The sequence below is a fragment of the Neomonachus schauinslandi genome, chromosome 1 (assembly GCF_002201575.2).
Source record: "Neomonachus schauinslandi chromosome 1, ASM220157v2, whole genome shotgun sequence".
Lineage (NCBI taxonomy): Eukaryota > Metazoa > Chordata > Mammalia > Carnivora > Phocidae > Neomonachus > Neomonachus schauinslandi.
In genome coordinates, this window is record NC_058403.1 from 4,438,737 (window position 1) to 4,465,680 (window position 26,944).

Below are 26,944 nucleotides of genomic sequence, written 5' to 3' on the forward strand. Positions count from 1 at the left end.
AAATTTTACTTCAATAGGTAGACGGAAGCAGGTGAACACTTCGGTTTTATGGGAAACTTTCAGCGACCTGTACGTATGGTATTTAACAGAGAAAAAGGAAGCCCTGCCCTCTGGAGACACTCGCCTTCTCATGGTAGTCTGGGTCCGTGCATGTCCCATGAAAAAATACATATATTCCAACCTAAATGAAGAAAATCCCGTGGAGGTAGAAAAAAGAAAAGAAAAGAAAAGAAAATCCTGTGGAAAAACGCCAAAGGTAAAGAAGGTTTAAAAGACGCTCAAGGCTTCAATTCTCCTTAGTGACACCATTCTATAAACCTCTTTTATAAACCGATCATTTGTAATTATGTAATTTATCATTATACATCTATATTGGCAAAATACTCCACTTGATCGGTGTGGAGCACACCTGTGTGTTACATACCATTTCCACTTTACCAGTTTATCCACTTTTGATCCTGTACAAATAATTCTCCCTCTGCAAAGGGAGCTGTCCACATCTCACCGCCCCACAGGCTCGGGCAAACACCGATCAGCAGATATTTAGAGGCGAGATGGGGATTTTACTAGCACACCTGTCCTGTGTCCTGAGATGTGAGCGGGGCACATCCAGACTCACTGTTTCGCCAACGGTGCCCACCAAGTACCCGAGGGCTTTCCGGGACACGTGGAGGCTCTCAAGCATCGAAGGCCAGGTACCCTGGAGCTGCTCTTGCAGTGGGTAGGCTGGATCTGAATTTATCTGGATCTGTATTGATTGGTTGAGGTCATGTGTCCTCGTGACACTCAGAATTAACCCCAGGATGACATTCTCACCAAGCCAGGGCGTGCCCAAGCCCTGGGACACTAGGGCACCCAGGGAGCCTAGGGAACGGCACGGATTCCGACTAGGACGAGGGTGAGCTCCAGGCTGGCATGGCCCCGCAAGATGCTCCAAGTGTCTCCCAAGTGTCTCTGACGGCAGGTGTTCCCAGAGAAGGAATGTGGTCGGGAACCTGTCGGATTCTTTCTGAAATCAGTGGGCTGCCCCGGCAGGGTGGGTAGATGTGGCGTGTCTGAGTCACTTTGGCTTTCGACGCAACTGTCAGATGCTCAGACCCCAAAGGTAACTGCTAACCACCCCTGCTGGCTTCAGCCTGTTGGGACCCTGTCCTGTCAACTTCCCAGTGCGCAACCTTGAACCTACAGCCTAAGGACCATGACTTGCTTGGGAGCTCATGCGTCTCTAGTTTTGTTAGAACGCAGGTGCCTAAATATGGCTGCAAAGCAAGTTTCTCTTTGATAAACTATAAATCCTGAGAGGTTCCTTTGGAAAGTTCCTGAAAAGTAGGGGTGCAAAAAAAAATCATTTCCAAGGGTGGAAATGAGTTTCCTAGGACATGTCCTCAGTTCACCCAGACCTTTGCGGACACCTGCTGACCAAGGGATAGGACTTCCTACCCCACCTCCCTTCCTACATTCTAGAACCTTCCAAGTCCCAACCATCCCCTTCCCTATTCCTCTAATGAACCAACCTTCACCTGGCTCGGGTGAAGCGTGAGGGGCCACATTCTCACTTTGTCCACATGACTCCAGCCTGAATACTCCTGGAGTTCGGGGTTTGCTGCTATGTAGAATACATCACATCTCCAGTTGATGCAACTTTACGGGTCAGAGGAATCTGAGGATTCTGGTAATTAATTAAAGCAACTTTTCCAGAACAGCCACTTCTGCATACTTTGCATACTTTTGATTATGTTTCTCTTTTCCTTCCCCACTCTCAAAATGTATTTTTTCCTGCTTGCCATTTAATCGGTAAACTGCCGTTAAGTCCAAATCTGAAATTCTTAAAACCCACTAGAAATGTCCACAATAGCTTCTGTCGTTGTAGAGTTTCCTTGGCACTAAAAATCTTCTATCTCCCCAATTTTACATTTTATGATGTTTTATGTTTGTTTTTCCTAAAAAAGAAAAAAAAAATCGGTGGCAAGTGTTTTGTCTGAACGGTTCTGTAATCAGTTGTAATCAGTTTGTGCAGGAAAAAGGCACACCGGGCAGGAAAAAGGCATACCACCCAGGTATCTGGTCCCTCCTAATAAGGAGAAGCTAGTGAAACTCGATCATTGTTGCTTATGGCAGGCTTTTGGGAGGGCAGTGATTTATTCCCCGTGACATCACATGGCCCTAGGCCAGAACTTAGAACTGAACCACACTTGGCAAGCCACCACGCGGGGGCCCGGTAAGAGGAACGTGACAAATTTTTCATTTGCACAGGAACCTATTAAATTATGAAATAATCTGCTCTCACTTCTTCAATAAGACAATGCAATCCCTATACCAGACCTGCTTGCTAAATCTATTACCCAAAGCTCTGCAGAGCTGTTAATGCTGCCTTGCTGGGGATTACTTTCCAAATTTTGAATTATAACTGACCCCAAATTGACCCCTTAACCGAAAACCTCCGCATCTCACAATCAGTCAGGTAAAATCTTTCCAAACGTTCAGGAGCGGACTGTGTTCCGGAAAACATTCCCAGAAGTCACATGCCAAGAATCTGTTTCTTTAATGCCAGGTACTTGTTTTTTGGTTCCGAAGAAATACAACATACTGTATGGGAAATGCCAGATGACCTGGCAGCAATCACGGTGGTGCTTTTTAAAACTCCCGAGGGGGAGGGTGGAGAAAAATCAGATTCAGTCCCCATCTTGTTTCTTGCTAGTTTTCATAGACAGTTCCAGCTACTCAAGACAGGATTTCATGTGGGGCTTCCAAATAACTTATCAAGAACATAAAGAATCACCCTATTAAAAAAACATTGTTCATGAAGAAGCATCCATTTCTTATGGGAGGGCGGACAGCATCTGACAACAGGGTTGCAAAGTGCAGCTTTCAGGAAAGGACCGTCTTCCAGCTTTTTCCGCAGGTTACAAGGTAAAAATGACACCCTCAGACGACTGTTACTTCCTTTCCCGTTCAAAGCAAGCCTCCTTGAAGGTTTTCCAAGCTCGGTATCAATTTACATAATTCGAGGAGGTGGGTGTCACTAACCAGGGTTTTGACTCAAAAGTCCAATTTTCGACAGCAAGGCATGCCAGGAAAATGTCCCACGTTCAATTGTTTCATTCTTGTTGCTAAGTTATGCTTTTATAATTTAAGCATCTCCATTAAAATGTCACGTCCAATGACATCGGAGATGAGAAGGTGGATAAATCTGCTATGAAATTCAGAGCATTATAGCAAACTTGATTCAAACAGCCTAGCTTGAGATCTGCCGTGCTTTTATGATGTACTCTGGGAACAGCGCCTGCCGATCCGCTGTAACAGAAATGTTCCCCAGCTCAGAAACCGAACACGAGAAATTGGAGAAGGCGCCTGTGTGAAGGAATAAGCAGCCGAATGAACCGGGTCATCTCTGCAACTCCCTCCTTTTATTTCAGGGATCTGCTTTTTCACAGCACAGGGAAGGTCCGCTCTGGAAGGACTGCCTTCCCTTCCGCGCAAAGCGGACCACAAAACGGGAACGGATGGAAAAGCCCATGGGACGAGAGAATTAAGACTTCCAGAGATTTCTAACACTGAGGTGTATTTTGGAATTACTGCCATTCACCTAGCTGAGACCAGACACCATAATGAGTACCTGGTAACAGAATCCCCTCCTGCTACCCCACCGTCATGAGGGCTTCATGCATGCCATACTCAAACCGTTTCTGGGAGAGGGCCCAGAAGGTTCAGGTTCTAAGATGCAATTCAAACCTGCTGCTGCTGGAGCATCCGCAAGGACACCATGACGTGTGAGTGGCCCCACAGTTCTCCGGTCCTATATTCCCCGGTATGGACCTGCCCTGGTCCAGTGAGCAGAGCCGATGGCTCAAACACCCACATGCAGCCTATCTTGAACAGAAATGACAATCCAGCCAGAGGAGACGCTCCAGTTAGCCCTTCCAGTAGGATTCTATCATACCTCCAGCTCATCCCAATAGTGAGGCAACGCGAACACTGAACATGAGAAGGGATATTGGCTTTGAACCCTTCTTCTCATTCTATCTGATCGCAGAAGGCTGACTGCAATGAGTTAAGGCTTCTGCTTTTTTTTTTTTTTTTTGGTGAAGAAATTAATTTCTTTATCAAATTAATGATAGTTAGGAGGGAGGTTCCCCACGGAAGGAGAGCACTGCACCCATCCCCGAAGACTAAACACGCCCCGGGGAGGAAGCATGTGGGTAAACACCTCCACAGATGTGTTTATGCTGACGTGGGCAGCTGTGCTGGAGGCTAGGGGTTTCTGCAAATGCAAACACGCGGTCTGAAAGCGTGGGAGAAGCAGTTCCTTCAAGTGCTCCGCATGTCTTGTGTCTTCCTTCCCCTGAGAGTTGGTCAGAAGGATGGGCATGGAGCCATCTCCCTATTTCCCTCCAGCGAATACCCAAACCACCTCCAGAGATTTGGAAACACAAACAACTACGCTAGCGAAAGAGGATTTGCTTTTCTCACCAAAACACCTTTTGTTAATTTTAAGTAAGAGTAAGCATGTGACATGACGACCCGCTTGGAGACAGAACGGCACCAGGCTACCCTGGCCTGCTGGAAGGAGGATTCTTTTCGCCGAGGCCAACGGCTGGAACCAGGCTGCCCACAGCCCGGCCCGGGCACAGAGCCCTGGGCAAAGTCTCCACAGAGGTAGTAGCTTTTTATCTTTATCCCAACAAGACTACAGAAGCACTGAGCACAAAAGAGCAGGTTTCGTTCCTACTCTACCAGGACGGACAAAGGCTTTCCTCTTCAGAAGAGGCTGGTGAAGACCGCTGAGTGATGTTCCCCTCCGAGAGGACTCTGGCTCGCACTCAGAGCACACAGAGGCTCAGAAAGGGGCTCTGTTTCTGATTCAGAAGCAGGCAGGATGGTGAGATCGTCAGGCCCCAGGCTGGTTCTCCTGCCACCATATTGCAAAAGCCTCTTGTGCTCTCGGACCCAGGCTGAGGCCTGGTGCAAAACGCCCTTAAATGCAATTAATATGAAAAGCTTCCCATTAGCTAAGAGGAGTTACGAACCATACGTACTCATTTCTCCAGAGACGTAAGGAAGAGGAGAACTAGCCAGAAGCTTGCGGGGTTTTTTTGGTGGCACACCTCGACAGTTTGGCATGACCAGTCACAGAAAGCCTGAAGCCCAATTCACTCTCTTTTGGTTTAGAATGAGGTGTTTTTTATTATAATTTTTCTTGGAAGTGAGGGAGAAGAAGGAAGCTTTAAAATCAAGAATCAAAATACAGTGTAATCTGGAAGGCATCTGGGAGCAGAACAGATTTAAGACTAGTGGACACAGGGAGCAGCCCTGCCTCATGACCCCACCTGCTCCACCTGAAATGTAACTCTCTTCACAGAGAGTCCAAGGTCGCTCGAGTTCGGCCTCTGCTCTTCATTTCCAGCGATGCCGGACGAGAGAGGACTCATCATTGACAACCTCGGGATCGCGGGGCAGGTGCCGACACCGAAAGGGCAGCAGCAACAGGATGATGAGGATGAGAAGGATGATTCCACACACGCTCATGAGCGTGTAAGAGACGATCCACAAAATGGGCTCATTCAAAGGCAGGGCGGGGACGCAGTTGCTGGCTACGTCGTCTGTTGAGAAAGGCCCGGAGATTTCAGATACTGGAGCACCTGCAATTTCTGAGGAGACAGAAGGGGGAAAATCCTCAGCTATGAAATGAGCAGTCTGTCTGCACCCTCTGGAAAAGAGAGAACATCCGCCTTATGACCCCACTGCCTCACGGGGCAGGCGCCAAGGGGGGCGTGCTCTGTGGCAGCGAGCCTTCAGACGGTCCAGTTCCGGCCCCCAGCACAGCACGTTTCAAGGACTGCAGGTGCTGAGCTATGAGGCGGAGAGCAACATGCAAGGCCGAAGGGCCCGGGCAGAAGCATGAGGCGCTCTGGGGAGGCCAAGGCTGCGGGTGAGTGTGCGGAGCTCAGGGCCTGGTGAGGACAGCTGTGTGGGCTGGCTGGGAGGGACAGGGGAGGCAGGGAGCGCCGCGGGACCTGCGGCCGGGAGCTCGGCAGAGCCTGCTCGAATCACGGGATGGCCCCGGCGCAGTCAACCTGACTTCATGCTCTCTGGTGACTGTCCTCCTACCAGCCCGACCCCCCGTCCGAATGGGCTCCAAGACCACCCGGTCAGACCCGGAGATTCTTCCCTGCCCCATGCTTGTCCCCGCGTCCCACCGACAGTGCAGGGAGGCCCTGGAATCAGGGACGGTACGTGAGGGCGACGTGGAATTCACAGCCTGCCCGGGCACAAAGGGACACACGGTGACAATTCACCTGGAGACCCATGCCAGCATGGGGAAATGCTCTTCCAGGGGATTCTCTACATCAGACGTATCTGCCCTTCTCAGAAGTAGAGAATTTATCTGGCATGTTACGTTTCACTTGGAAAATGAAAAAGGCCTTGTTACCCACCTCACCCATGTTTAATTACCATAATGAACATTTAGGCATGAAAAAACAATGTTGCTATGCATTTCATTTCTCTGTAACTAAAGCCTCAAGACCCTAATGCCTGCCAAATAACATCCTTTTTTTTGTTTGTTTTTTTAAAGATTTTATTTATTTATTTGACAGAGACAGAGATAGCGAGAGCAGGAACACAAGCAGGGGGAGTGGGAGAGGGAGAAGCAGGCTTCCCCCCGAGGAGGGAGCCCGATGTGGGACTCAATCCCAGGACCCTGGGATCATGACCTGAGCCGAAGGCAGACGCCCAACGACTGAGCCACCCAGGCGCCCTGTTTGTTTGTTTTTAATTGAGGAAAGAAAAATTCAAAATAACATAACAGTGGCCTTATCAGAATGGTTTAAAATGAGGGAAAAAACAGATTCGGTTAGAACAATTTCCTTGCTAATGTGGATTCTGTTTGTGTGGATTCATGGCTGCTTCTGCGTGGCCTCGAAGAGTCCAGCAATGCACAAGAGCCTGCAAACACCCAGAAGCAGAGGGAGGCTGGCCTTTTGTTCATCTAGGGCCCAAAATGCCCATGGCTAAAGCCACCATTTAAAACACACACTCAGGACACCTGGGCATCACTTCCATCTGGCTCAGTCGTTAAGCGTCTGCCTTCGGCTCAGGTCATGATCCCAGGGTCCTGGGATCGAGCCCCACATCGGGCTCCCTCCTCAGCGGGAAGCTGCTTCTCCCTCTCCCACTCTGCCTGCTTGTTTCCCTCTCTCACTGTCTCTCTCTCTGTCAAATAAATAAATAAAACTTAAAAAAAAAAATAAAACACACACTCCCTGGCCATTTATATTTCTGTTACAATTTCTTCTTCTCCTGATTTGTAAGAATCCTTTATATGGTAGAATCTTAAGTGGCAAATGCCTTCCCACAGGTCATTTGTCTTCTTAAAAACTTACTTGCTTCGCGAAAAGAGAAGCTTTAACACATACACTAATGTGGGTGAGGCGTGCTTCGCGCAAAGACACCAAAACCCCCGCACAGTGTGACAGGAGGCAATGAAAATCACCGGAAACCATCTCTACTTCCAGACAAGATGGAGTAAGAGGGGCCAGATAGACCCCGCGACCTGAAACAACTAAAATATTGGGCAAAATACGTGAAGAAAGAAAGGCTCTGAAGATACTGCTAACTGAGCAAGGAGTGAGAAGTCCCGAGAGACAGGAAGACAATGAAGGGAGCCCGACAGTTGCCTTGAGAACGTTTGGGGTTGTGGTGCAGGGTGGGGGACACAGGCAGAGGTGGGCAGCCTCCTGAGCTGGGGGGGCAGGGCTGAGGCTCCTGGAGTTTGAAGGCACAATGCAGGGCAGGAGGTGGCTTTAGATAGAAATTCCATGCATCTCTGGAGGGCCTCCCCCGAGCCTTCAGCTGAGTGGTGACTAAAATTGAACGAAGGCTGGTCAAAGGACCACTCGAAAGGATTGGAAAGAACAGAGCTCGGAGCTCCCAGCTAGGGCCGAGAACAGTACCTACTGCCAACTGCTTCCTATTTGCTGTTTCTCAGAGTGAAAAAAGAAAAAAAAGGCCAAAAACCCAAGCCCAATTCAAAGGGCATCAGTTAAGAGTCCTAAGGATCTCTCGTCTGTCCCCGGGGGGGGGGGGGGGAACCACGCCCTGCACTTTGCTCTGATCTCATCTAAAGAAGCTTCAGAGCGAGACAACACAGGACTCTAAGTGACTTAAACGTGACCCAGGACACATGTCAAGAATACCTGCAAGAAGACAAAAGTATTCAGCACCGTTTTGGGTACCTGGACCCAATTTCAACGTGTTGAGGGTTAAATTACCAACAGGCGATTCTCACACACCAGCAGGATGTCCAGGAATTCAACTCACTTCTGACACTACCTACCCAGAAACAGCATCAGATCCCACAGGTTAAGGGCTCAGCCCTACAAGCCCGCCCCTCTCCCCCACTACTTCTGACGTCACTTAAAAGCCCAGACTCTCGTCACCTGTGCTTCAGAAGACCCACTGGCTACAGATCGGAGGGACCAACCACCCTCCACCCTGAGCTTGATTAATTTGCTAGAGCGGCTCATGGAACTAAGAGAAGCAGCTTTCTTACTAGATTACTGGCTTATTTTTTTTTTTTTAAAGATTTTATTTATTTATTTGAGAGAGAGAGAATGAGAGAAAGAGCACATGAGAGCGGGGAGGGTCAGAGGGAGAAGGAGACTCCCCGCTGAGCAGGGAGCCCGATGCGGGACTCGATCCTGGGACTCCAGGATCATGACCTGAGCCGAAGGCAGTCGCTTAACCAACTGAGCCACCCAGGCGCCCAGATTACTGGCTTATTATAAAAGAATATAACTCAGGGGGCGCCGGGGTGGCTCAGTCAGTTAAGTGTCTACCTTCACTTCGGATCATGATCTCAGGGTCCTGGGATCCAGCCCCGCGTTGGGCTCCCTGCTCAGCGGGGAGCCTGCTTCTCCCTCTACCTCTGCCCCTCCTCCTGCTCATGCTCTCTCTAACTAACTAACTAAATAAATAAATAAATATATACATACATATATATATATATATATATATATATTTTTTTTTTTTTTTAGAAGAATGTAACTCAGGAACAGCCAGATGGAAGTGATGCCCAGGGCAAGGTCCATGGAAGGGGGCGGAGCTTCTGTGCCCTCCAGGGACCACGCTCCCCACAGTCCCCCGTGTTCACCAGCCTGAAAGCGCTCCAAACCCTCTCCTTTTGGGTTTTTATGGTGGTTTCATTGCACAGACAGAACTGCTTCAACCTCCAGCCGCCTCTCCCTCCCTGGAGGTCAGGGGGTGGGACCGAGAGTTTCAACAATAATCACAGGCCAGCCCTACCCTAGGATGCTTTCCAAAGTCACCTTATTAACATAACACAAGACATCTTATCGCTTAGGAAATTCCAAAAGTTTCAGGAGCTCTGTGCCAGAAATGGAGACAAATACCAAATACATATTTCTTGTCAGTCGTAATGTCCCAAGCACCCAACAAGATGAAGTTCACAATGTCTGGCGTCCAATAAAAAATGTACAAGTGTGCAAAGAAGCAGGAAAACACAATTCATAATTCACACAGAAATAGAAAAACACAATTCATGGCAAGGCGGCAAGCCAATCATCTGAAGCGTGGCGAGAAATGACACAGATGGTAGTGTTAGGAGACAGGCTGTGAAGACTGTTACTGTAACTGTGTTCCACTCGGGACGCCGGAGGGAACACCAGACGTGCGAAGCAGAGACACAGGACCTCTAATAATGTCAGCTGTGTTCATCAGAGACACTGAAGCTATAATCAAGACCTAAGTCAAATTTCTAGAGATAAAAACTATAGGATGTGAGACAAGAAATACACTGCATGGCAGTAATAGAATATATATCTGCAAGAGGGGGAAAAAAAAAAAGACTAGTGAACTTGAAAACATAGTAGAAACGATCCGAGAAACAGAGAACAAAATCCTGGAAACATAAAGGGAGAACGTCAGTAAACCGTGGGAACACACTAAGAAACTCAATATCCATATAGTCAGAGGACCCCGATAAGAAGGGATGGGAGGCAGAAAGCATCTGAAGAAATAATCACCAAAACCTTCCCAAATTTGAGGGCAACTGTAAGCTCACAGATCCAAGAGGCTCAAAGATCCCTAAGCACAAGAAAGGCGAAGTAGATTACAACAGTGAACTGCTGAAAACCAGCGACAGAATCATACAAGCATAGAGAATAAAGCAAAACAAAATAACCTGTATGAAGGAACAAGAAGAATTATACCTAATTTCATCTTAGAAATAACACAAGCAGTAAGACTGTGGAGTCTGGAAAGGAAAACCTGGTCAACCCAGAATCCTGTACCAAGCAAGAGTATCCTTCAAAGTGGGGATAAGGATGTTCTTAGACATACACAAGTTGGAAGAATTTATCACAAGAGACACACACACTAGAGTATTATCCAGTCTTAGAAAAGGAGATCCTGCCTTTTGTGACCACATGGATAAACCTGGAGGACAGGATACCAAGTGAAATAAGCCAGACGGAGAAAGACAAACTCTGCAGGGTCTCATTTATATGTGGAATCTAAGAGTCCAATCAGCAGCAGAGAATAGAATAGTGGGGGTAGATCTTAAGAGAGAGAGAGAGAGAGAGAGGAAAAAAAAGAAAAGAAAAAGGGAAGGAAGGAAGGAAAAAGAAAAGAAAAATGTAAAGAAAGACAACAGTATCCACATGAGTTGATGGATATTAGCTGGTGGTGATCACTTTACGATACATACATATAACAAAACCTCATACTGTATACCTTAAATGTATGTAACTTTTATGTGTCAATTATACCTCAATGAAGCTGAAGAAAAGAAAGAAATCATCACAGTCCATTTGCACTAAAATTACACTAACAGAAGCCCTTCAAGCAGAAGATCAGAGAAGTCAGACAGAAACCAGGACCTACAAAAAGGAGAGATGAGCACCAAACATGGTAACTACCTAGGCAATGATCACATCTGCACCCTTCACTTTAAATACGTAAGAAGATAACTGGATTAAAGCAAAAATGACACTGGTGTCGTGGGTGGTTTATAACACATGTGTAAGTCAAATGCACGCCAACAAGATCGCAAGGGGCGACGGAAGGAACTTCTCCTCCTGTATTTAGGAGTAGAGCGAGTCCCTCAAAGGTGCATCCTACAAACCCTAAAGCAACCGCTATGCCGACACAGAGCTGGACCTAAGACACGAGCTGCGATGAAGAGAAATAAAAATAATCCAAAAGAAGGCAGAAAAGGGGGAAAAGAACAGAAGAGACAGAGAAAACATGGGACCACATGGTAGATGAAACCACCACCTTATCAATCATCACATTAAACAGAATCTACATTGGGGGTCAGCAAAATTTTCTGGAAAAGGATCACAAAGTAAATGTGTTAGGGTTTTTTGGGTCATGGATTCCTGTTTTGGATTTTTTTTTTCACACCCCTTTAAAAACGTAAAACCGTTTTTACAGGCCGTACAAAAAACGATAGGCCAGATTTGGCCTGCAGGCTGTTATCTGCCAATCTCTGGTCTGAACATCCGGAAGACAAAGCAGAGCTTGTCGAATTAGATAAAAAGCAAGACCTGACTATTTGCTACCCAAAAGCCCCCTTTAAATATAAATACTCAAGGGGTGCCTGGGTGGGCGTCTGCCTTCAGCTCAGGTCGTGATCCCAGGGTCGTGGGACTGAGCTCCACATAGGGCTCCCTGCTCAGCAGGAAGCCTGCTTCTCCCTCTCCCACTCCCCTGCTTGTGTTCCCTCTCTCACTGTGTCCCTCTGTCAAATAAATAAGTAAAATCTTTAAAAAATATATATATAAATACTCAAATCCCTTAAAAAGTCACAGGGTGGAAAAAAGATGTGTCAGGCTAATAATGCTAATCAAAAGTAATGCAGAGAGAGTGGGGCACCTGGGTGGCTCAGTCAGTTGGGTGTCTGCCTTCAGCTCAGGTCATGATCCCGGGGTCCTAGGATCGAGCCCCATACTGGGCTCCCTGCTCAGCGTAGAGTCTGCTTCTTCCTCTGCCCCTCCCCCTGCTCGTGATATCTCTCTCTGCTAAATAAATAAAATTTTAAAAAAATCTTTAAAAAAAGCAACTATACTCTGATTAAAAAAAAAGAAGAAGAAGAAATGCAGAGTGGCTATATTCGCATCACATGCTACAGACTCAGAGCAAACAGGATTACCAGGGGTGGCAATGGTCATTTCATAATGGTAAAGGTTCAGTGCACACACAAGACAGAGCAACACTAAATATTTATGCGCCTAATAAGAGTTCGAAAAGGAAGAAACAACCATGATGAAGCTGCAGCAGTTTATGGAAACCCACAAAGACAGAGATGTCAACAGCCCTATTCTGCTCAGTAGCGAGCAAGTGGGCAGGAATGAAGCGAGGGCAGAGACCTGTGTGACCTAACAGCCAAGTGCAGAATGTTCCACCCACACAACAGAATATACGTTGTTTTCAAGAACACATTTACCAATACGAACCACATTCTGGGCCATAAGAACAAATCTCAAGAAATTTGGAAAAGAATTCAGTTGATACTGTGTTCTCTGACAGCAGTGGAATTCAGTTAGAAGTCAGGAACAGAGAGTGGTCTGTGCTGTGGACATGTCAGCAAAGCCCCGGCAGGGGGCCGGAGTTTTTCCGAGTCCCATACATATGTAAAACTTCAGCAAACTGGTCCCCCGAAACACAAACTGTACATTTTATACCAATTATATCTCAATAAAGCTGTTAAAGAAAATCAAAAAGAACGAGGTAGTCAAAAAAGTATGTCAACGAGCAACACATGAGAGGATTGCCTTTAGGCTGAAAAAGAAAAATGGAAAAAAGAAAAAGAAAGAAAAAGAAAGAAAAAGAAAAATGAACCTAAGCCCAGCTCCATTAGGTACATGGGGGTTAATTCTAGCACTGTTCAACACTCAAGTTTATATTCATTTTTTCATATGTACATATATACAAGTACATCAAAACCCTCACCAAAGTCAAATTGTCTGCAATGTACATGTATTACTTTTATATTCAGAAAAAAAAACGTTTTTTTAAGTGACTGAAAAACAGCACCAATTTAAGGTTGCCAGTCAAAATGTATTATCTGGAAACAGCTGTGTCCTCACATTTTATAAATAGCTACTTCACACTGGAGGAGGGGCATGGGCTGGGGGAATGTGGAACTCTTGATCTCGGGGTCCTGAGTTCGAGCCCACACATTGGGTGCAGACATGACTTAAATAAATAAACTTTTTAAAAAATTAAAGGAGGGGGCGGAGCAAGATGGCAGAGGAATAGGAGACCTGGATTTCGTCTCCTCTCAGGAATTCAGCTGGATAGGGATCAAAACATTCTGAACACCTACAAACTCAACAGGAGATCGAAGAAAAAAAGAGCAACAACTCTCTGAACAGAAACGCGACCACTTTTTGGAAGGTAGGACGTGCGGAGAAGTGAATCCGAGGTGATATTCGGGGGGATAGACGGCGGGGGAGGGGCCTCCGTCGGCTGCTTCTGGCAAGTGATGGAGCCGCAGAGCACAAAATCAGAACTTGTAGAAGTCGCCTCCGCTCAGGCACGTCGCTCCAGTGGCTAAGCAGGGGGTGGAACCCTCGTGGGACAGTGTGGTCTCAGGACCCTCAGGGTCACAGGAAGACCGGGGGTGCCTGAGTGAGGCAGAGCTCCCAGGTATCGGAGCGGGGAAGCCGGCTGCAGAGGCGGAGCCCAGGCGCGGGCTCTCAGCTCGGGGTGGCCATAAACTGCGATCCACGGCACAGTCGGGCCCCTGCTCCTCCAGCCGGGACCCAACAAGCGGCAGATCCAGGGAGATTCCCCTTCCTCCCCCGGGAGGAGCGCGCGGGAGTGTACCACAGGGATCTGCTGGGTTTGGAGACTCCACCCGGGGTCGGGTGCCAGAGATAGAAACGCGCGGTCACAGGCCAGGTGAGCACGGAGTGCGGCCGGAGACCGGGGGAGACGGGAGTGACTGACGGCTTTTCTCTGGGGGCTCACTGAGGAGCGGGGCCCCGAGTTCTCGGCTCCTCCGCGGCGGAGATTGGGAGGCCGCCATTTTCACCCTCCGCCTCCAAAGCTGTACGGAAAGCTGGCAGGGAACAAAAGCCACAGAGAGCAAACCCAAGCAGATTACTTAGCCGGGAGGGGGCAAGGGCGGGCAATTCCGCCTCCGGCAGAGACATTTGGAAACCACGGCAACAGGCCCCTCCCCAGAAGATCAGCGAGAACAGCCAGCCAAGACCAAGTTTACCCATAAATGAGAACGGCAGAACTCCAGAGCTAGGGGACTACTGCACATAGAATTCATGGCTTTTTTACCATGATTCTGTAGTCTTTCAAAGTTAATTTTTTAAATTTTCTTTATTTTTTTTTTCTATTTTTTTGGATTTTTCTTTTTCCCTTTTTCAACCAACATCTCATCAATTCCTCTTTTAAAAACTTTTTTAATTTTCATTTTTAGAGTCACATTCTATCCCTTCATTGTAGTTAACCTTATTTTTTGTATATATGTAAGTTTTTCCTTCTTTAAAATTTTGGGATACAGTTTCTTCTAACAGACCAAAATATACCCTAAATCTAGTGTATGACATTGTCCTAGTCTCCTGCCTGATCACATTCTCCTTTTTTAATTTTTTTCATTCTTTTTTCAACCAACTTATCAATTTCTTTTTTAAAATATTTTTTAATTTACATCTTTACAGTCATATTCTATCCCTTCATTGTATTTACCCTTATTTTTGTATGTAAGTTTTTCTTTCTTTAAAATTTTGGGAGGCAGTTTCTTCTAACAGACCAAAATACACCCAAAATCTAGTGTGTGGCTCTGTTCTATTCACCAGCCTGATCATATTCCTTTTTTTTCTTTTCCCCCTAGTTTCGGGTCTCTTCTGATTTGTTTAGTGTATTTTTTTCTGGGGTCATTGTTACCCTTTTAGCATTTTATTCTCTCATTCATCTATTCTTCTCTGAACAAAATGACAAGATGGAAAAACTGACCTCAAAAAAAAAACAAGAGGCAGTACCAACTGCCAGGGACCTAATCAATACAGACATTAGTAAGATGTTGGAACTAGAGTTAAGAGACACGATTATAAAGATACTAGCTGGGCTTGAAAAAAGCATAGAAGATACTAGAGAATCCCTTTCTGGAGAAATAAAAGAACTAAAATCTAACCAAGTTGAAATAAAAAGGCTATTGATGAGGTGCAATCAAAAATGGAGGCTCTAACTGCTAGGATAAATGAGGCAGAAGAGAGAACTAGCGATATAGAAGACCAAATGATGGAGAATAAAGAAGCTGAGAAAAAGAGAGAGAAACAACTGCTGGATCACAACGGGAGAATTCGAGAGATAAGTGATGCCGTAAGATGAAACAGTATTAGAATAATTGGGATCCCAGAAGAATAAGAAAGAGAGAGGGGGGCAGAAGGTATACCGGAGCAAATTATAGCGGAGAACTTCCCTAATTTGGGGAAGGAAACAGGCATCAAAATCCAGGAGGCACAGAGAAGCCCCCTCAAAATCAATAAAAATAGGTCAACACCCCAACATCTAATAGTAAAACTTACGAGTCTCAGAGACAAAGAGAAAATTCTGAAAGGAGCTCGGGACAAGAGGTCTGTAACCTACAATGGTAGAAACATTAGACTGGCAGCAGACCTATCCACAGATAGGTGGATAGGAATTGGAAATTGGAATTGGAAAAGAATTCAGTTGATACCTTTCTGGCAGGCCAGAAAGGACGGGCAGGATATATTCAGAGCACTAAATGAGAAAAATATGCAGCCAAGAATACTCTATCCAGCTAGGCTGTCATTGAACATAGAAGGAGAGATAAAAAGCTTCCAGGACAAACAAAAACTAAAGGAATTTGCAAACACCAAACCAGCCCTACAAGAAATATTGAAAGGGGTCCTCTAAGCAAAGGGAGAGCCTAAGAGTAATACAGACCAGAAAGGAACACAGGCAATATACAATAACAGTCACCTTACAGGCAATACAATGGCACTAAATTCCTATCTTTCAAGAGTTACCCTGAATGTAAATGGGCTAAATGCCCCAGTCAAAAGACACAAGGTATCAGATTGGATAAAAAACAAGACCCATCGATATGCTGTCTGCAAGAGGCTCATTTTAGACCCAAAGACACCTCCAGATTGAAAGTGAGGGGGTGAAAAACCATTTACCATGCTAATGGACACCAAAAGAAAGCTGGGGTGGCAATCCTTATATCAGACAAATTAGATTTTAAACCAAAGACTATAGTAAGACATGAGGAAGGAAACTATATCAATTCCTAAAGGGTCTATCCAGCAAGATCTAACAATTTTAAATATGTATGCCCCTAACATGGGAGCAGCCAATTAAAAACAAAATCAAAGAAACACACTGACAACAATACAATAATAGTGGGGGACTTTAACACACCCTCTCACTGAAATGGACAGATCACCTAAGTAAAAGATCAACAAGGATATAAAGGCTTTAAATGACACACTGGACCAGATGGACTTGACAGATATATTCAGAACATTCCATCACAAAGAAACAGAATACACATTCTTCTCTAGTGCTCATGGAACATTCTCCAGAATAGATCACATCCTGGGTCACAAATCCAGGTCTCAACTGGTACCAAAAGATTGGGATCACTCCCTGCATATTTTCGGACGACAATGCTTTAAACTAGAACTCAATCACAAGAGGAGAGTCGGAAAGAACTCAAATACATGGAGGCTAAGGAACATCTTACTAAAGAATGAATGGGTCAACCAGGAAATTAAAGAAGAATTTAAAAAATTCACGGAAACAAATGAAAATGAAAACACAACTGTTCAAAATCTTTGGGATGCAGCAAAGGCAGTCCTAAGAGGAAAGTATTTAGCAATACAAGCCTTTCTCAAGAAACAGAAAGGTCTCAAATACACAACCTAACCCCACACCTAAAGGAGCTGGAGAAAGAACAGCAAATAAACCCTAAACCCAGCAGGAGAAGAGAAATAATAAAGATCAGAGCAGAAATCAACGAAATAGAAACCAAAAGAACAGCAGAACAGATCAACGAAACAATGAGCTGGTTCTTTGAAAGAGTAAGACTGATAAACCCCTGGTCAGACTTATCAAAAAGAAAAGAGAAAGGACCCAAATAAAATCATGAGTGAAAAAGGACAGATCACAACCAACACCAAAGAAATACAAACAATTATAAGAACATATTATGAGCAACTATATGCCAACAAATTAGATAATCTGGAAGAAATGGATGCATTCCTAGAGACATATAAACTACCAAAACTGAATCAGGAAGAAATAGAAAACCCGAACAGACCCATAACCAGCAAGGAAATTGAAGCAATAATCAAAAATCTCCCAACAAACAAGAGCCCATGGCCACATGGCTTCCCAGGGGAATTCTACCAAACATTTAAAGAAGAATACCTATTCTTCTGAAACTGTTCCAAAAACCAGAAATGGAAGGAAAACTTCCTGACTCATTTTATGCAGCCAGCGTTACCTGATCCCAAAACCAGACAAAGACCCCATTAGAAAGAGAATTACAGACCAGTATCTTTGATGAACACGGATGCAAAAATTCTCACCAAAATACTAGCCAATAGGATACAACAGTACATTAAAAGGATTATTCACCACGACCAAGTGGGATTTATCCCTGGGGTGTAAGGTTGGTTCAACATCCGCAAATCAATCAACATGATACAATACATTAATCAAAGAAAGAACAAGAACCATATGATCCTCTCAATAAATGCAGAAAAAGCATTTGACAAAGTACAGCATCCTTTCTTGATCAAAACTCTTCAGAGTATAGGGATAGAGGGCATATACCTCAAGATCATAAAAGCCATCTATGAAAAACCCACAGCGAATATCATTCTCAATGGGGAAAAACTGAGAGCTTTCCCCCTAAGGTCAGGAACGCGGCAGGGATGTCCACTATCACCACTGCTATTCAACATAGTATTAGAAGTCCCAGCCACAGCAATCAGACCACAAAAAGAAATAAAAGGCATCCAAATCGGCAAAGAAGAAGTCAAACTCTCACTCTTTGCAGATGATAGGATACTTTATGTGGAAAACCCAAAAGACTCCACCCCAAAACTGCTAGAACTCATACAGGAATTCAGTAAAGTGGCAGGATATAAAATCAATGCACAGAAATCAGTTGCATTTCTATACACCAATCAGAAAGAAGAAAGAGACAGAAGAAAGAGGAATTAAGGAGTCGATCGCATTTATAATTGCACCCAAAACCATAAGATACCTAGGAATAAATCTAACCAAAGCGGCAAAGAATCTGTACTCAGAAAATTATAAAATACTCATGAAAGAAATTGAGGAAGACACAAAGAAATGGAAAAACGTTCCATGCTCATGGATTAGAAGATGAAATATTGTGAAAATGTCTATGCTACCTAGAGCAATCTACACATTTAATGCAATCCCCATCAAAATACCATCCACTTTTTTCAAAGAAATGGAACAAATAATCCTAAAATTTGTATGGAACCAGAAAAGACCCCGAATAGCCAGAGGAATGTTGAAAAAGAAAAGCAAAGCCGGGGCGCCTGGGTGGCTCAGTTGGTTAAGCGGCTGCCTTCGGCTCGGGTCATGATCCTGGAGTCCCGGGATCGAGTCCCGCATCGGGCTCCCTGCTCGGCAGGGAGTGTGCTTCTCCCTCTGACCCTCCTCCCTCTCATGCTCTCTGTCTCTCATTCTCTCTCTCTCAAATAAATAAAATCTTAAAAAAAAAAAAAAAAAGAAAGAAAAGCAAAGCAAAGCAAAGCAAAGCCGGCGGCATCACAATTCCGGACTTCCAGCTCTATTACAAAGCTGTCATCATCAAGACAGTCTGCTACTGGCACAAAAACAGACACATAGATCAATGGAACAGAAAAGAGAGCCCAGAAATGGACCCTCAATGCTATGGTCAACTAATCTTCGACAAAGTAGGAAAGAATGTCCAATGGAAAAAAGATGGTCTCTTCAACAAATGGTGTTGGGAAAATTGGACAGCCACATGCAGAAGAATGAAACTGGACCATTTCCTTACACCACACACAAAAATAGACTCCAAATGGATGAAAGACCTAAATGTGAGACAGGAATCCATCAAAATCCCTGAGAACACAGGCAGCAACCTCTTTGACCTCAGCTGCAGCAACTTCTTCCTAGAAACATCACCAAAGGCAAGGGCAGCAAGGGCAAAAATGAACTATTGGGACTTCATCAAGATAAAAAGCTTTTGCACAGCAAAGGAAACAGCCAACAAAACCAAAAGACAACCGACAGAATGGGAGAAGATATTTGCAAATGACATGTCAGATAAAGGGCTAGTATCTAATATCTATAAAGAACTTATCAAACTCAACACCCAAAGAACAAAGAATCCAGTCAAGAAAGGGGCAGAAGACTTGAACAGACATTTTTCCAAAGAAGACATCCACATGGCCAACAGACACATGAAAAAGTGCTCAACATCATTCGGCATCAGGGAAATCCAAATCAAAACCTCAATGAGATACCACCTCACACCAGTCAGAATGGCTAAAATTAACAAGTCAGGAAACGACAGATGTTGGCGGGGATGCGGAGAAAGGGGAACCCTCCTACACTGTTGGTGGGAATGCAAGCTGGTGCAGCCACTCTGGAACACAATATGGGGAGGTTCCTCAAAAAGTTGAACATAGAGCTACCATACGATCCAGCAATTGCACTACTGGGTATTTACCCCAAAGATACAAATGGAGCGATCCGAAGGGGTATGTGCACCCGAATGTTTATAGCAGCAATGTCCACAATAGCCAAACTATGGAAAGAGCCCAAATGTCCACCAAGAGATGAATGGATAAAGAAGATGTGGTATATATATACAATGGAATATTATGCAGCCATCAAAAAAAATGAAATCTTGCCATTTGCAACGATATGGATGGAACTAGAGGGTATTATGCTAAGTAAGTCTGAGAAAGACAAGTATCATATGATCTCACTGATAGAGGAATTTGATAAACAAGACAGGATCGTAGGGGAAGGGAGGGAAAAATGAAACAAGACGAAACCAGAGAGGGAGACAAACCATAAGAGACTCTTTAATCTCAGGAAACAAACTGAGGGTTGCTGGAGGGGAGAGGGGTGGGAAGGCTCGGGTGGCTGGGTGATGGGCATTAGGGAGGGTAAGTACTACCATGAGCGCTGTGAATTGTGTAAGACTGATGAATCACAGATCTGTACCCCTGAAACAAATAATACATTATGTTAATTTAAAAAAATTTTTAAAAATTAAAAAGAAATAAAAAAAATAAATTAAAGGAAAGTTGATTTAAAATTATTACTGGAGGTTATTTTCTAGGAGTGCCATTCAGTGGATAATTTGTATACTTATTTACATATGCTACTAATTCTATGATCATGGAATAGATTAATTTTTTTTTTAAAGATTTTATTTATTTATTTGACAGAGAGAGACACAGCGAGAGAGGGAACACAAGCAGGGGGAGTGGGAGAGGGAGAAGCAGGCTTCCCGCAGAGCAGGGAACCCAATTCGGCACTCGATCCCAGGACTCTGGGATCATGACCTGAGCTGAAGGCAGATGCTTAACAACTGAGCCACCCGGGCGCCCCGATTTTAATTTTTTTATACTGGAATTATTTATGAGGCCATCCTATGCAGTGGTGAAGAGCCTGGACCCTGGGGTCAGACTGCTGGGGTTCAAGTCCTAGTTCCCACTTATGAGCTCTGTCATCGTGACCAATTTACTTAACTTCTTTGCCCCTCAGTTTCCATATCTGTAAATTGGGGAAGGTAACGGCAGCTCCCAGTCAGTCTTGTTGAATGGCTCACCAAGCTAACCGAAGGTACTTTAGCACAGTGCCTGGGGTAAGGTCGGTGCTTCCTAAGTATCTCTTGTTAATATATTGTTATTTTAAATGTTTCATCAATGTCTTGGTTAAAATTTCAATTATGTTTTCTCTGTCTTATCTCCTAGAAGATCTGGCCCCAGTTGATAATGGGCACCCAAGGAAGACACATTAATTTGCCAACTATAAAAATTATCATGGTTGGGTCTTTTCTGGTATGGAATGCAAAATAAAGTGAACTGTCTCCCCAGATCAACTCTTTGGTAGTAAGATGCCGTCTGAGTAGCTGTGGTTCTATGGTCATTTGGTAGAGTGTTCTGGAGTCTACAGGACTGGTGTCCTGGACCTGGGGCCATTTTGCTCTGCAGCCACATGAGAACCACTTAGTACCCCCAGTCCTCAGTGTTCTTTTCTATCAAATGAGGAATGAGGGCTATACCTGCTCCATGTCTTTGGGGGCCCTGGCTTGGCATCTTCCGATTGGGTTCTAAGTAGATGGCAGAGGCCCATCTCTGCAACTCTGCTCTTAACAGCTAACTTTCCTATTTTTAAATATGAATATGTACCAGATGATCCACTTTCAACCTGCAGCAAGGAAAATTCACAGTGAAATGACTGCCACAATCCACGAGGAGTCTCAAGTTGTAAAAGCTGAAATCTATACAGCTCTTGGGTGCTAAATGTCTTATTCTATAAAAAGAGATGGGTGGTATTTCAGAAGCTTTGGATACATTACGAGAGAGCTGTCACTCTTAACACTCGATTATCTACTAGCTCCAGGACACTTGGCTCGGACAACACAGAGGCAGCTGAAAGGGCTCCAGCCTCTAACACTTGCTCCTGGCACGCGAGACACTGTCCGTGGAAGCTCCAGGTCAGCCAGCCCCATGGCACATGGAGCCACCAACCTTATTTACGTGGCTCTGATCCGAGACTAGAATAGTGACTCTTCGCAGGGGTTGGGGGGTGAGGCGAGGAGAGGCAGGGCAGCATGAGAGAAGCATCTGTGCAGCTTTTTCCAAAATAACCATCACCCTCCCGCCCACCACCATTCTGATACACCCTGGCTGAAAAAGGAGGGGACAGTGTGGGACATAATGTATTTTAGAAAGCTCCCTAGGAAAAGTCTTCAAAGAGCTCCCACTCACTGCCCTCCTTCCCACCCTGCCCCAACCCCTATAGAAAAGCCTAGTCCTCTAGCTAAGTGTTGTCTGACAAACACCAATTATTATGGAAAGCAAATAAAAGATATGAAAAGGGAAGCTCCTGAAGATTTGGGCTCCGCCAAGTGCTAGTTGGCACCAAGGTAGAACTTCCTCCTACTATAACACATAGAAAAGATGATAAACTCATATTTTTAAATATGTAGATGAGCCTAGAAATAGGCCCTAGAACTGGGGATCCAATGCCCAGGGACGGGGGGAGGGGGTGGGGGGGTGGGCAGAAGACTTTTGACCCCAGCACCACAGAGATGGGTGAACAGAGCCTGGTCCACTGGTGGAGGACTCCAAGAAAACTCTGCCAACCAGGAAGCCTGCCTCTGCTTGGGGTCCGAGGAGCGGAGCGCAAGGAGGGCAAGAAAGAATCTTCGGAGAGAAACAGTGTCTCCCAACCACCACCCCAAGCATGGCAGGCATCTAAACTTGCACAGCTTGGTGCAGAAATCCTGAAAGTTCTCATCGCCTCACACTCAAGCAGAAACAAATGCAAAGTTGCTTTACAGCAACACTTTTACAACCCAAGGTGCACAGAACTCTATCCAAAGGAAAAAAAAAAAAATTCCCACTAAAGATAAGCTCAGGGCGCCTGGGTGGCTCAGTTGGTTAAGCAACTGCCTTCGGCTCAGGTCATGATCCTGGAGTCCCTGGATTGAGTCCCGCATTGGGCTCCCGGCTCGGTGGGGAGTCTGCTTCTCCCTCTGACCCTCCCCCCTCTCATGTACTCTCTCTCATTCTCGCTCTCTCAAATAAATAAATAAATCTTTAATAAATAAATAAAAACCTCCTCTTTAAAAAAAAAAAGATAAGCTCACAACAAAAAGTTGCAAACCAAATGAGAAGATCCACCCTGAGAGAACAGTCAGCAGACCCAAACACAGAGAGACCCGCTCTCCACAGATGACAGGAAAACAGAACAAAAGGCTTAAGACTATATAATAGCTGCGTTTACAGTCATTAAAACCTCACAAAAATACTAGCAAGATATTTTTAACAGGCTGACTTAAAAGTTCACAATGGAGAATAAAATTAAGAACAGCAGGGAAGTTCTGAATAAAGAAGAATAATGAACAGAACTAAGGCTGTAAGATCTAGCCATCGAACAGAACGGAAAGTCCAGAGATAAACATGTATCTTCCAAATATTTACTGGAATTTGGTATATGATAATTGTGGAATTTCTGATCAGTGAAGAAAATGTGGATTATCTGAAAAATGTTATAGGAACAATGGGGTAGTCATCTTGGGGGAAAAAAGGTTATCCATACGGACTACGTCAAGGTATATCAAACCTAAAAGTACTTGCACAGATCACAAAATAATTTCAATAAAGGACATTTTTTTTTTTAAGATTTTATTTATTTACTTGATAGAGAGAGAGGGAGCACAAGTAGGCAGAGTGGCAGGCAGAGGGAGAGGGAGAAGCAGGCTCCCCGCTGAGCACAGAGCCCAATGTGGGGCTCGATCCCAGGACCCTGGGATCGCGACTTGAGCCTTTGAAAGGCAGGTGCTTCACCGACTGAGCCACCCAGGTGCCCCAAGAAGGTCATTTAAATGTGACTTCAAACCTAAGAGCCTTAAAACAAAAGACTGATATATTTAAACATATAAAAGCATTTTTACAATAAAATTCATCAGCAGCAAAGTAAATCTGTAAATAATGTATAACTGGAATATGGATTATAGCTTTTTTTTCACCAAATGGTTAATTACTCCATTACACAGAGTTTCTACAAATCAATAGAAAAAACTAAAAACCCAATAGAAAATAATAGGGAAAAGATATGAGCAAACAGTTCACAGAAAAGGAAAAACAAATGCCCTTAGACACATGAAAATAAACTCAATCTCACGCATATAAAGTAATTAAATAAAACTACGCTGAGATCATCATTCCCGCCTATCAGATTGGCAAAATTCCCGAAAGTGTGACAACACCTTGTTGGTGACACTGAATGGGGAGTCAGGCCATTGTATACGTTGCTAGAAAACTGGTACAATCAGGCATAAAACGGCAGAACCTCCTTGGAAGGCAATGTGACAATATCCATCAAGATTACAAATGCTTGGGGCGTCTGGGTGGCTCCGACATTAAGCGTCTGCCTTCGGCTCAGGTCATGATCCCAGGGTCGTGAGATCAAGTCCCGCATCAGGCTCCCTGCTCAGTGAGGAGTCTGCTTCTCCGCTCCCCCTGGCTCATGCTCTCTCCCTCTCTCTCTCTCTGTCAAATAAATAAATAAAATCTTAAAAAAAAAAAAATACAAATGCTTGTACCCTTTAACCTGGCAATTCTACTTCCAATAATCTAACCTAGAGATATACTTTCATATGTGTGAATGAACACAACAAATGGTTATCATTCCGACACTGTTTATAGTAACAGGAGACTGGAAACAAGTTAAATGTATCAATCAGGAATTGTTAAATAAATTAGGGAACATCCACAGAACAGAGGATTATGTACTCATGATGGCCTCTGAGGGCGTGAGGCACCATATAATGCATTTTATCATTGGGACATTACCTGGCCATTTTCAAAAATCAAAGAAAACAATGGAGACAAAGTAAATACAAGCCATGACAAAATTATTACAGAACACTCCAGGAAAGTAAACTAGTATATCTGAAAGAGTACAAAATGGGGGGTGCCTGGGTGGCTCGGTCATTAAGCATCTGCCTTCAGCTCAGGTCATGGTCCCAGGGTCCTGGGATCGAGCCCCGCATCGGGCTCTCTGCTCTGCAGGAAGCCTGCTTCTCCCTCTCCCACTCCCCCTGCTTGTGTTCCCTCTCTCTCTGTGTCTCTGTCAAATAAATAAAATCTTAAAAAAAAAAAAAAAAAAAAAGAGTACAAAGTGGAATTTCGAGAAATGCAAAATGCAAGCAATGTCATTAAAAACTCACTAAATAGGTTGGGGCGCCTGGGTGGGGCAGTCGGTTGAGCGTTAGACTCTTGGTTTTAGCTCAGGTTGTGATTTTGTGGTCGTGGGATGGAGGCCCACGTAGGGCTCTGCACTCAGCATCAAGTCTGCCTGAGATTCTCTCTCCTTCTCCCTCCCCCTTTGCCCCTTCCTGCTCATGCATGCTTGTGAGCTCTCTCTCTCTCTCTCTCAAATGAATAAATAAAATCTTTATAAAAAGAAAACCTCACTGAATAGGTTAAATGGTAGACTGAACACAGCTGGAGAGAACTAGGGCAATATAGGATGTGTCTGCAGAAACTACACAGAATGCAGCAAAGATAAAGAAAGGAAAATATGAATGAAAGGTCAAGGGACGTGGAGGAAATAATGAGAAATCTCAAAATTTATCTCAGGAGATCCAGAAGAAACTAGTAAAAAATGGGTGTGAGGCAAGAGTGGAGGAGGTAACAGCTTAGAATTCTCTACGATTGATGATAAAAAACATGAATTATCAGATTCAGAGAGCACAATGAGTCTTGGAGCAAGATGAAAAACAACTGATATCCAGATACATCGTGGTGAAACTCCAGAAGATGAAAAATGTAGCCTAAGTCTGAACAGCAACCAGAGAAAACAAACAGATTACCCTCCAAGGTACAACAACTGAAACTGACCGGGGTTTTTTTGCCAGCAATAATGTTGGCCAGAAAACACCGAAAATAGCACCGTCAAAACACTAAGGGAAAATGGTCAACCTAGAATTCCATACGCAGTTAAACAATGATTCAAAAATTGGGGCAAAATGAAATTTGAAAGAGATCCTAAAGTACATTTTTCAGCAAAAGGAAAATTGCTGTGTCATAATTTGTTTATCCATTCTCCTTCATTACATATTTCGGGCTGTTTTTAGTTTGACGAAAAGGGTGGCTTTATGTAATAATGTACTTACCAAGGGATGTAGTACTTTATTTTATGAATAAAGCTGCTTCCGGTCAAGTCTTTGGGTGGACACACACATTCATCTCCCTGTTGCATATACCTAAGAGTGAAGCTGCTGAGTCATAGAGTAGGAATATGTTTAACATCAGCAGAAAATGTCAAACTGTTTTTCCATTCAGACCAAACAATTTCAGCAAACTGAGAATCCGAAGGCAATTCCACAAACCTGCTCCATGCATCAGACTATATGAATGCTTTCATAGAAAACCCAAGCAACTCTAACAACTATTTTTTAAAAGAATTCAGCAAGGTGGGTGGCTGGATAGAAGATTAATATACAAAAAGCCCCTGCAGGCCTATAGACCAAACAATCAAAATGCAATTTAAAACAATCTCACTTATAGGAACAGTAAGAGCTAACAGGTATCTAGCAAGAAGTATATGTGTTAAGACCCTCTTGGAGAAAACTACAAAGCTGCTGTAGGACATAAAAGAAGACCTAAACAAATGAGAATTAGTACATTCATGGTGAAAAGACTTATATAATAAAGACTTGATTAATCTGTAAATCCAATGCAATTCCAATCAAAATCCCAATAGAGTTCTGAGATCTTGACAAGTTCAGAATAAAAGCACAAAAGTAGCCAAGAGCATTTAAAGAATAAGGAGAAGAATTGAGCCCTTGCTAGATATTAAGTCTTACTGTAACTACAGAAATTAAACCATACGTTACAGCATAGGGACAGCAAATATACCAATGGGATAAAAGAGAATGCTCAGAAATAACAGATCCAGGGGCGCCTGGGTGGCTCAGTTGGTTAAGCGACTGCCTTCGGCTCAGGTCATGATGCTGGAGTCCCTGGGTCGAGTCCTGCATCGGGCTCCCTGCTCGGCAGGGAGTCTGCTTCTCCCTCTGACCCTCCCCCCTCTCATGTGCTTTCTCTCTCTCTCTCATTCTCTCTCTCAAATAAATAAATAAATAAATAAATAAATAAATAAATAAATAAATAAA

General features: G+C 44.3%; 1 protein-coding gene across 1 annotated transcript in view; it reads right to left on the reverse strand.

Moving 5' to 3' along the window:
- Positions 1-5,009: 5,009 nt before the first annotated feature.
- The window catches only part of BACE2 (beta-secretase 2), a 90,252-nt gene continuing 68,317 nt past the window's right edge, over positions 5,010-26,944 (reverse strand). The window contains exon 10 of the mRNA XM_021679266.2: positions 5,010-5,648. Coding sequence (XP_021534941.2) covers positions 5,395-5,648 — 254 coding nt within the window. The 3' untranslated portion in view covers positions 5,010-5,394. The remainder of the gene's footprint in view (positions 5,649-26,944) is intronic.